The sequence below is a fragment of the Cydia splendana genome, chromosome 3 (genome assembly GCF_910591565.1).
Source record: "Cydia splendana chromosome 3, ilCydSple1.2, whole genome shotgun sequence".
In the NCBI taxonomy this organism is placed as follows: Eukaryota; Metazoa; Arthropoda; class Insecta; order Lepidoptera; family Tortricidae; genus Cydia; species Cydia splendana.
Window position 1 is genome coordinate 12228291 of NC_085962.1, and position 11793 is coordinate 12240083.

The 11793-nt window shown below is 36.8% G+C and overlaps 1 protein-coding gene across 1 annotated transcript; it reads right to left on the minus strand.

Moving 5' to 3' along the window:
• Positions 1–9008: 9008 nt before the first annotated feature.
• Positions 9009–9946, minus strand: LOC134806669 (uncharacterized). Its single transcript, XM_063779997.1, has 3 exons — positions 9925–9946; positions 9638–9807; positions 9009–9556 (listed from the first exon to the last, which is right to left on the minus strand). The coding sequence occupies exons 1-3, from the start codon at positions 9944–9946 to the stop codon at positions 9413–9415; spliced, it is 336 nt and encodes a 111-aa protein (XP_063636067.1). The 3' UTR covers positions 9009–9412.
• Positions 9947–11793: the final 1847 nt, after the last annotated feature.

Genomic DNA, 11793 nt, shown 5'->3' on the forward strand with positions numbered 1-11793 from the left:
GATGAGACTCTTGATAATTTCGGTAATTGCGTAGTAAATGTAATTGTAAAATCACTTGATGATGCTTTACAAAGGCCATATTTGTTAGCGTGTAAAGTCGTTAGTACTGTAAACGCGAACTCAATTGCAGCGGTGGTTGACGAAAGCTTGAATTTTTTGTGGGAGGATAATTTTACAGATAATATGAACAAGTTTTTAATATTCTGTTCGGATAGCGCAGCGTACATGCTTGCTGCCGGCAAGATTTTGAAGAAAAAGTACACTAAAGTACGCCACGTAACTTGTTTCGCTCATGGACTACACAGAGTCGCGGAGCAGATAAGATCTGAACATAAATTGGTCAATTCTTTAATATCTAATGTCAAGAAGATTTTTTTAAAATCACCACACCGCGTCCGATTTTTCAGGGACCATGCGCAGAATGTGCCTTTACCGCCGGAACCCATTATCACTCGTTGGGGCACCTGGTTAAATGCAAGTTTTTACTACGATAGATATTTTGACGTGATTAAAAATGTTGTGATGCAATTGAACAGTAAAGAAGCTATTGCCATTAGAAAAGCCCAGAAGTTGTTTGAAAATGAAAATTTAAAAAACGAGTTAAGCTTTATAAACAATTGTTACGAAATTATACCTGAATCGATAGAAAAATTAGAATGCACTAAAATTCCGATAGAAGAAAGTTTTCTGGTAATAGATATAGTTAGGAGTATTTTAAGCCTCCAAGGAAGTGAAACCGTGCGAAATAAACTCGAATTGGTTCTAGATAGAAACCCAGATGCTGACGAATTAAGGAATATGATTACAATGGAAAATTATAAACAAGTCCTTAAACATGCAACCATGACATCGGTAGATGTAGAGCGATCGTTTTCCACTCATAAATGGATCTTCAATAAATTAAGAAACCGATTCACTCCGAAAAACCAGGAACATGTGGCCATAGTCCAGTCATTTTATAACATGGATACGCACTTAAGTGTAGATTGTGAGGAGGACCTCGAACACATAATTCCAGTCCTCAATTGTAATTGAATGGTCTTGAAAATAATATATCGTTTGGCAGGTATAACTTCTTAGTCTAGTATTTAGTACCTAATGATAATGTTTTGATAAGAAAACATATTATTATGTATTATAGATATTAACAACATATTACATTATATTTGTATGCTCGTAAGATAATTTCTATAAGTTCCTAAAAATTATTATGCAAAATTAATCATTTATTCGTTATTTATTTAATCATAAGAATACTTAGGCGACTCCATACCTTTTGCGTGAAATTTGCCACCGGTACTCCGCCCTCTTAATAACAATAACAAAATATGAATACATTGTAAAATCCGAATACCGTTCATACTCAATAAGCAAAAAAAATATCAATAATAATTCAGTCAATACGCGCTGCCTGAACACATGTTGTAATCAAGCGAATAAGCGAGATACGTTGATATCGGTATACGATATCTCTTTACGATATTTCCGTATTCGCTCATTGTTTGATTCATTGTTCTTTTTTTATAATGATACAATTATTTAATTACATGCAAGCAGTAAAGTATCGTTACAACCTAACAGATTGAAATCTAAATCAAATTCGTGGATTATCATCGTCAGGATAAGCGCTGCTGGGATAAACAAAAGCGATATTTCCGTACTTTTGAAATTACTGTTACCTATTTTAGCTGTATCCACTAATAAAATGAGAGTAAAAAAATACACACCCTAACCTGATTTATAAATTATGCTAATTGACACAAAATTATTTTCATCAGGCAAAGCAGGTATATGAAAAAACATTTTTTTTCGATAAACTTTATGTAAATATATCATCTAATTTAATCAATAGAATAAGTACACACTTAACTAGGTACATTTAAAATGAAAAACTGAAATTATATTGCGAGACCAATAACTATTAAAACCATTTGAAGCACTAAAGAGTTATTAGATGCTTCTTAAAAACTTGCGATTTGCTCAAAGATTCATTTAAATGAAAAAGGAAGTTCAGAAACTATTGATTGCGTTCCAAAGACGTCGGATGAATGAAAACTTTCTCCTATTTAAATAAGATTGAATAATTTCATTTATGAATGATCTCTTTGAGAGCTGTTATTGGATATCTTGATAACGGGATCACTTCTTTAAACATTAACCCCCTTATTCAAAAAATTACGGGCCTGATTTAGTTAAATTATGTTTTATCCCTTTCTTACAAATACATAAGTCAATAAAAACGAACGATTATTAGCTAATTGAGGTTTGTAGTGCGTTAATCACTAAGGGGGTTATGGCGTTGCGTTGTCTAATATGTATAAACGTCTGTCAAATCTAACATACCGTTAAAATCGTTTGTTTTTCAAACAAAAAAGTTTTAAGGACAAAGGTTGTTAAGTAATTTAACCCTGACGGTCAGTGAGCTAAAGTGATAACGGACAGACAGACAGATATGGTGAAACTATAAAGGTGACAGTCCATTTCCAACGACAGCTGCAATACGGTTCGACGTTACTGTCATTCATTGTCTTGTCATTCATTTTATTATGGAAATTGACAATAACATCGACGTGTCGGAGCAATACCTAGTTGTAGCTGCGGTCAGAAATGGAATGTTACCTTAAGGGTTCCTAGTTAACTACAGCAGTGGGGAGACACTCCTGACTTCGGTCGAACTCGGCTTCGTTCGGCTCATGCTCCGAGCAATTATTAGGGTTGGCACCACTTGACTTCCTTTTGCGTGCACGACCACAGATAAGATAATCACTTGAATTTTGACAACCCTAAATAGCCGAAAGGGATTGTGCCATATATTAGAAAGGGCTAGCATGATTCGACCCTGAACCGCTGTCAAGCTTCGGGTTTGTAGGAATTGTCCTTGAATTTTGACAACCCTAAATAGCCGAAAGGGATAGTGCCATATATTAGAAAGGAATAGCATGATTCGACCCTGAACCGCTGTCAAGCTTCGGGTTTGTAGGAAATGTCCTTTCTGTACGGTAGCACTATTATTTATTATGTGACAGAAGCCTTAAAAGCAAGTGTAAGAACTCGAAACCGATATTTTTAATTATTCAAACTCACTGGTTAGGACTAAAACTACAACAAGGTTTTTTGTACATATATGTATATATAGCTAAGAGACAGTAGAAGGATGGGAATGATCGACTTCATGGAATATAGTCATTTAACTTATTTTACGGTGTCCATTGTCCATTTACGGGTATTTAAACCGTAAAATTTGTTTCAAACTACTCGACTATTTGAATTAGATAATCATAAAATTCTGTCACTTCACATTCAGCTAAAGATACCTGAAGCACTACCACCAGTTTTAACATTGACATATTCACTCACGTTTAAGTAACTTACTTTCTATGCATCTCGCTCGTACTCGCATATTAGTGCAAGCGAGATGTATAGAAAGTAATTTACGTAGACGCGAGTTAATCTGTCAATGTCAAAACTGGTGGTAGCCGTACTGGTGATTCCGGCTTCTTACTATTCGACATAACCCCACACTGCATTACGCGTTAAAACATCACTCGGCCTCAGTTGGCACACTTAGGGACATTAGGGTTGTCTCACAACTAAAGAAACTAGTATACTTAAAATGTAAACAGCTTATTGTTCGTCGGCCATTACTTTTGCTATAGCAGTATTATTTTGAAATATATAAAAATAAGTACCTATCCAAGTAGGTACCCAGAAATACGAGTAAGAAAAAAAACAGAGAGATGTAACAAAAAAAGTGGAACCTACCTACACCATATTTTTTTGCGCGCAAAAATAATTTCATTTACTTTTTCCTAATTAGAACACGATACCGAATATGCCCTTAAACGGATAGCCATTATTTTTTTTATATCTTATATTTACCACTACATCTTAGATATTGAAATACGAGTCCTAATTAACGAGTACCTATCTCGTTTATCTTATTCTATTATCTTTGTATTATAACGTCAATACGTCGTCCAATACGTACAAAAAAAGAACTAGCTAATGATTAATATATGAGATCTTTGTTGTTTCTTAGCCAATCTTTTCTCCCCTTAAGTCAAGCCACGGAACTAACTTGAATTATTACGTCTTGGAGCCTACACAGTAGCCAAGGTGTTCGCCAGTTCCAGTTACTGGAAGGATGCGTAGCTACACACAGCTATTGTAATGTTCGTGTAAGCAAATTATGTTTCTTGTCACCTTGTCAGCTCTATCGTGGCTTAAAACGGGGGATGGGGCTTCCTAAAGAATCTTTTCGGACGTCACTTCTTGAATACGCCCTGGGGTTGCTTAGACTCGTATATTTATATTATTTTTATATATTTACAAATTATTTCTAATCAAGTTTTTATAAGTATTTTTCTTAATCCTGTCTTCTCTTCTCAACCCTACATACGTGTAATCCTAAAAGGGGTAATATTTTAACAGAAAATAGCCTCTCCTTCCGCACTCAAGTATTTACCCAACCCATTAACGCGTAGTGCTAGACCATAACGACAATGCTGAGGTCGAATAAACCCACTATTGGGGTATTAATGTGATGCATCTGTGTTAATTTCACTTTATTGGACTTTAGGTAAATTTGAGATGTTTCACCATAAAATTATGACAGTGCCTAGCTTTCACGAATTTGTCACCGTACTCATACCATGAGTCACTGACAGTTCAAAAAGTCAAAACTATACGCTAGTTATATACGCATATTACGTCTACGTAATTTTCTTTCTATATATCTCTCTCGCACTAATATGCATGTGAGTACGGTACAAGCGAGATGCATAGAAAGTCTCGATTTATGTCAGTGCCAAACTGGTGGTAGCCACATAGTTTGACGCCTTGAAACTCGAACGAAATTACAAGTTTCTATCAAAATTATATATCCTTTCTTTAAATTGATATCGGCCCGATTCGAACTTTAAGATACGTCAATTAATAGATCTAGAAACGATATGGATTAGATATGTCAGTGTCAAATGTGACGTTTCTTCATACAAAAACGTATCTTAAAGTTCCAATCGTTTATTATTATGATGCATAAGTTTAGTAGGAGAGAAAGGATGTCTAATGAAGTTTTTAATTTTACGATACGACGTGGAGATCACGGGGACAACGCCGTCCTCGAAACCTCGGAGATAAATTTAAAAACTAAATTATACGCGGTTTAGACCCGTTTTGCTAAATAATAATGAGTAAATATCGTTGTCTGAGCTCCACTGTCATGCATATCTTGCGAAAAATAATAAGATTTTCTAATTTTTCCGATGTGCCTTTGACTATGAAATTAAGATACTAACCAAACAGCCACGTTAACAATTGTAACGAAGCCAAGCCAACCAATTTACTACCACGAACAATAACGGCACTGTTTCGTACATTATTAATATTAATGGCGTGGCCTGGAACGGTCTAGACAGAATTCACTTACATATAATATGTTAATAAGTTGCATAAAGACAAGCAATTAATAGACTGGTATTGACCCAGCCTACGAATCTAGCGTTTATTATAATAAGGATCGTTTTTTTTTTATCCTAAGCAAAGAAATAAGGACTGAGAAAAGCCAAGAAAAAATAGAATAGGATAAAATAAATGTGGTATAGTAAAAGCAAATATCCATTGATTGTGTACGTACTTACTTACCTACTGCAGTGGCGCAACGACCCGAAGTGGATTGATTGTGTAACTAAGATGTGAAAAATCTAAACAGTGCCACAAATTTGTCAGGTGATATAGGTAGTGCTGTACGGCTCCGTACATTATAAATAAATAAATAAATAAAAATGTTATTTATTTAGGTATGAACCCATTACATTACAATAATAATTACATGCTAAATATTATTTATAAATTATAGCTATAACTTAAAAAGTAGGTACTAATTAAATTAAATAGGTGCAGCGGAAATCTCGCTCACACAGTACGTAGCAAGTTGTGTACCTATACTACATTTACAATGCTGTTCGTCGATTCGCTCACTCTCCCGACAAACGACCAGTGCCTTTTACGCATTATAGCGTAAAAGTCATCTACTCTGTTCTCAGCGAACATACCAGACGCACTACACCGCCACGGTAGATGTAACATTGCACGAAACGCGTTGTTGTACTGTACTCGGAGTCTGTTGAACGATCGTTTCGTAAAATGGTACCACAGCTGACTAGTGTAGAACGCCTGACAGTATGCCTTGAACAGAGTAATTTTGGCTTGTTCAGAACAGTGAGCAAACCGACGCGCCAACATGTTGCTTCTCATCGCTATGGCCCGCCGCTGTCTTTCGAGATCGTCATCGTCTTTTAGTCTGTCTGTCAAAACGTGTCCCAGATACTTAAAACTATTAACAATTTTTAATTCTGTCCCGTTTAGCCTAACGGGTGGAACGTTATCTGGGCCCTTATCATATTTAAAAACAATTAAGTCTGATTTTTTTACATTATATTTTAGTCCATGAGTTGCAGCATAACGCTCACATATCGATACTAGTAATCTAAGACCCGTGATAGAGGGGCTCAACAGCACCATATCGTCCGCGTAGCTAAAGTTGTTGGCGCATACGCCCGCGACATGACACCCGACGGTGGCGCTGCTGAGCTCCTCTATCAGGTCATTCATGTAAAGGTTAAACAGCAATGGCGATGTCAGTCCACCCTGTCTAACTCCGCATTGCAACTTATACGGGTCCGAATTGGCATTTCCCCATCTGACGCTATTCATCTGGTTCCCGTACCAGTATCTCAACAGATTATGCAAACTAGCGCATGGTTTTACAGTCTTTATTGTTTGCTTATTTCTTGTGTTCCTCAATTCTGTGCGTAACTAGCGTCTTAGTAGTAGGTACGTTATTTTTAGGGTTCCGTACTTCAAAAGGAAATACAGAACTCTTACAGGATCATCACTTTCAGGGCTATTCGGATTTCGAGATAATCACAAGATCTTGAGACACAAGATTTAGAGATCAACTAGATCTTCATTAGATATCGACTAGATGTGACTTGGATATCTAAGTCATAACTTGTCGAAATCGTTCAAGAGAACCTCCAGAATCGCGGAAACGTCTAATTTGACATATCTATCTTACAAATATCTTTAAATTATCCGTATCGTAACTTGTTGAAGTCTAGTAGAAATCTAATTCATTTTCCGAATCGAGCCGTTTGTTGTCCGTCAGTCCGTCTGTCTGTCTGTCAACCCTTTGTCTCAGGAACGCGTGGAGGTATCGAGTTGAAATTAAAACCATATTGTCAGTCTCTTGAAGCTACAAAAAATCAAACTTCTGAGGTTAACGTAAAAAAAGATACGGCCGTTAATGCCAATTCATAATCACTGTTAGAATAAAACGATTTATAATTTGCAAACGTTATCGTTATTATTTTCTAGTTTCGCTTCATCCTATATATTATACTCGTAACACCGCGTAAGTGGCAACCTGGGAGAAGCAGCTACGGCCAATCATCACGTCCCCGCGCTACGTGAGCGGCAAGCCTCGACGGAAATATGTGAAGATGCCGCATGAGATGTATATTTTATAATCCGTCGAAGTTAACAGGGTCGGAATATTAGATGTCATACGAATAAGTGGGCGAGATTTGACTCATAATTCTCATAAACTTCCCAATGATCCGCAAAACTGCTGCCGCAAAAAAAAACAAAAATGATAAAATATTTGTAAACTAAGAGTTCACAAATATTTTTACTAAAATAACTTTGGTACCGTAGACCGGGGTGACTTTGGAAATTTGGGGTTACTTTGATAGATTTAAAACGGCCATAGAATTACCATTATTCATTATTTACTGAAAATGTTCCTGTAACTAGTTAGATTACTATATATTAATATTCACCTACTGTAAAAAATCTCGCAAAAATATATATTATGGCTTAAAAACTAGAATTTTAAAGTCGCCCCTGCATTTGAAAGTCACCCCGGTCAATGGTACCTACCCACTTGGCACTAGGCACGCCTGTATCGAGGGGACCAATATCAGAGTACAGTCCGTGAGATCTTAGAAGAACCTTCGTAATTTAGAAAAAGACTTCGGTTATCGGCGGTAACGTACGAAGATGATACTGCTGTTCTGCTTTCTTAATAGCTAATAAAACTTTTTGAAGTTATCGTAAAAAGTTAAGTGGACAATTAGCATCAACATAAAATAAACCCTAATCTAAAGGCACTTAAATTAAATTTCGCTAGATAACTATATTGCGATTAGACTTATTGTCATAATTTAAATAACATGGAATCAGAATTTGAATTTCGACCGGAGGTAAATTTGAAAACAGAATGTCATCTCACCATGTATCGCTTCTGGAAGAAATTATATAGAGCTGAGAATACCTATCGCATATTGGATTTTCTTCGATCATACAATCAGACGTGGCACGCACACGCATTAAAAGACGTATTATTACTGGGAGTGTCGATGGACGAATGAGTAGAGGGCGTGCACCCAGAAGATGGACAGATGTGGTCCAAGACGTTACCAGGACTTCACTCTAGGCAACTCTACAAATGGCTGAAGATCGAACGGCCTGGAGAGCAGTGACAGAAAGAATAGCCCAATAAAGTCACGTCCCTCAGTCATGAGGTCACGACTAAGAAGAAGGAGAAGTAGATTTGAATTTATAATATAAAAGTAAAACTTCAAGATTAGAAAATTGCGTTAATATTACCATTTTTAATGCTATCAATGAATGAAAATCGTATTTACGGAAATTTTCTTTACATTTAACTGCGTGCTGACAAACTTTTCGCCAGTCTTCCGGACCGATCATATTCACCTTTTCTTGGAGAAGATTCCTGATGCTTGTCATGTTCATATCAACATTACGCTGGGCTACATATTGTTTTATTTGAGCCCATATATTTTCGATAGGGTTAAAATCTGGGTGATACGGAGGTAACAGAACAGAATGACCATGTTCAGCCATTATTTTATCTATTGAATATTGAATATGTTCTGGTTTGTGTTTTGAGATAATTTCGTAAATATCGGGTTTGTTTAGTCGGGTGTTTACTGGAATGTTGCGAGTTTTCAACCAATCTATCATATCTTGTTTCCGGGTATTAGAATTTGGCATCTTTTCGGTATGTTTGTTGTGATATGGGGCATTATCAACTACTAGCACGGAGTTTTGCGGCAAATTTGGAATGAGCTGATTTTTAAGCCATTTCTCGTAGTTTTCGCTGTTCATCTCCTTATGATAATCTCCCGTTGTGTCCGTAGATTTGTACATAAGCAACGCACCAGGTATAAAACCATTTTCACTGCCGGCATGAGCTATAATAAGACGTTGCCCTTTGGAAATTGGTTTTTTAATCCCTGCGTTGCTAGAGTCTGACCAGCCTTTGCCATTAACGTGCGAGGTGTGTATGTACGATTCATCCATATACACTATTTCTTTTCCTTCTTCTCTACATTTTTTTTATTTTAGATAAAAATTGTGTCCTTTTAAGTCGCACATCATGTTTTTCCATTAAAGTTTTTCGGTTATCTTTGGTTTTGCAATACCGAAATCCCAATTTTCGTAAAATTTTTCGTAACGTGAACGTAGAACCCTTGAAATTTATCGCTTCTATTAATTTCAATCGCAAATTTTTCAAATTAGGGAGTTCTTTGAATCTATAATGAAAATATACCATTCTCCTGATTACGTCGTAATCAAAACTATCTAAATTTAACAAATAATCTTTTTTCGGTCTCTTTCTCTGTGGCGTTTCAAAAGGCATAGATGGAGATTTTTGGTTGGCTTCGTTTAAAATTCTTTTTAAAGTACTTTTTGAAATGCCTGTTGCTTCTATCACCCGGTCTTAAAGTTTATTAAAATATTTACAATTATCGCTCTTCTTAAAAGTTGCCGCTTCCTTCGCAAAATATTTATATACATTATATACAATTTCCCGCGATTGACTATTTACAGATATACCCTTTTTGGAACGTGTCTCCATTAAAATCAATTTTTTAAAATATCTAATGAAATAATAACGAATATATTATGGTGGTATTAACTGCTCTATATAGTTCAAGACGAGAAAAACGACTGCACTCTTTGGGTGTTGGACTGCCACTAATTCGTCAACCAAAGTAATTGAAACTGTCGTCATTACACGATTACGTCCGATTATAGCCGAGACCCGAAGGTTCTTCTAAGATCTCACGGACTTGTAGGTGGTTGTAACAAAGACTGTTATTAACCTTTTCGACGCCGTCTCAAACACAAAAGCTGTCACTCGGACGCCACGTCACCGAAGTGTCAAAACTGAAATTGAACTATATGCATATGCACGAAGGTCTATGTTGCTCTGGGGTCTGTTACCGATTAATCGGTCTTTGGCGTTGAACCTGCGGTGCGGATATGTCGGTCATTGGCGTCCAAAAAGTTAACCTATTCTATTTATTGGTCTAAAGTATTAAACCAATAAATAGGATTGTTTTGTTGTCATTTGAACATTTTGTGAAGGATACCAGTTTTTACAGAAAAGTCTGTGTACCATATACGCATTGGAGGCTAAAAAAGTGTAGATTAGTTATTTTCTGAATTGAACATCGAGTCGTATTACTATATTAGGTATTACTGCATTGACATCTAAATGATATCAGTTTGGTATCGTGTTCCCTTTAAGCTATCTTGCTTGGGTATGTTTGCTTTAAGAAAGTTCCATATTCATACAGCGTGAATTACTTCATTCATTTGCACTCCCCTTAAATATGTATGAGCGTACGTCAAAACTTCTGTAAGAGAGCCGAACTAAGGAAACTTAAGTATTACTCCGAAGTTGGTGAAATTCAAGTAGGTAGGAGTTTAAGCACCCACGCTATTAACGTTTGGAGACAATGTACAGTCAAATACAATATTCAGGAAAAGCTATTGTAAGGGAAAATGTTTCATTGTTCGTTCGACCATTGTTGGGAGCGTTCGGTACTTACTAATGGAGACTGCATTGTCTTGAGACCATCGAGTCAGCTAAACCGGTTTGATCTAGTTCAGAGTTTAATTGTATTGCATTTAAACTGATACTGATAAGTTGGAAGTGCTTTTTAGATGTGAACAAAGAGCTTGCTTGTTCTAAAGGTTGCAAGTTTATTTATGAAGAACCGTTCCGGTTGAAGCTACGTTCGTGGGTACATAAACGCGTCGTGGGTACCAAAATGTAGGTAGATACTTCCACAGCAGTGTACGGGCACGCGGGAATTACGTCACCAATACATGCGTCGCCTGTTCCGAAGTGCCACACGCTAGCATGCGTGGCAGGCGAAGGCGTGCATTTGCAATTGTTTTAATTATGTAGGTTAGTTTTTCGCGGGTTCAAACCCCGGCTCGTACCAATGACTTTCGAAACTTATGTACGAAATATCATTTGATATTTACTAGTCGCTTTTCGGTGAAGGGAAACATCATGAGGAAACTGGACTAATCCCAATAAGGCCTAGTTTCCCGTTTGGGTTGGAAGGTCAGATGGCAGTCGCTTTCGTAAAAACTAATGCCGATGCCAATTCCTGGGATTAATTGCCAAGCGGACCTCAGGCTCCCATGGGCCGTGGCAAATGCCGGGATAACGCGAGGAAGATGATGAGTAGGTTAGTTTTTTAAGTTCTAACATGAGCATGAACGATCAAGAGATGATGAAGTTAGGAGACCCAAAAGGGGTCCGATTATGCTGGTTAACTCGTTCACAGGAAATTGTGGTTACAGGGTAGGACTAGCTATACAGTGTGTCGACTGTTATGTCAATGGTGGTAGGCGGGAAAGTACTGATGTAGCTATTTCGGTGAAAATAAATTGAGTTCGTGACAT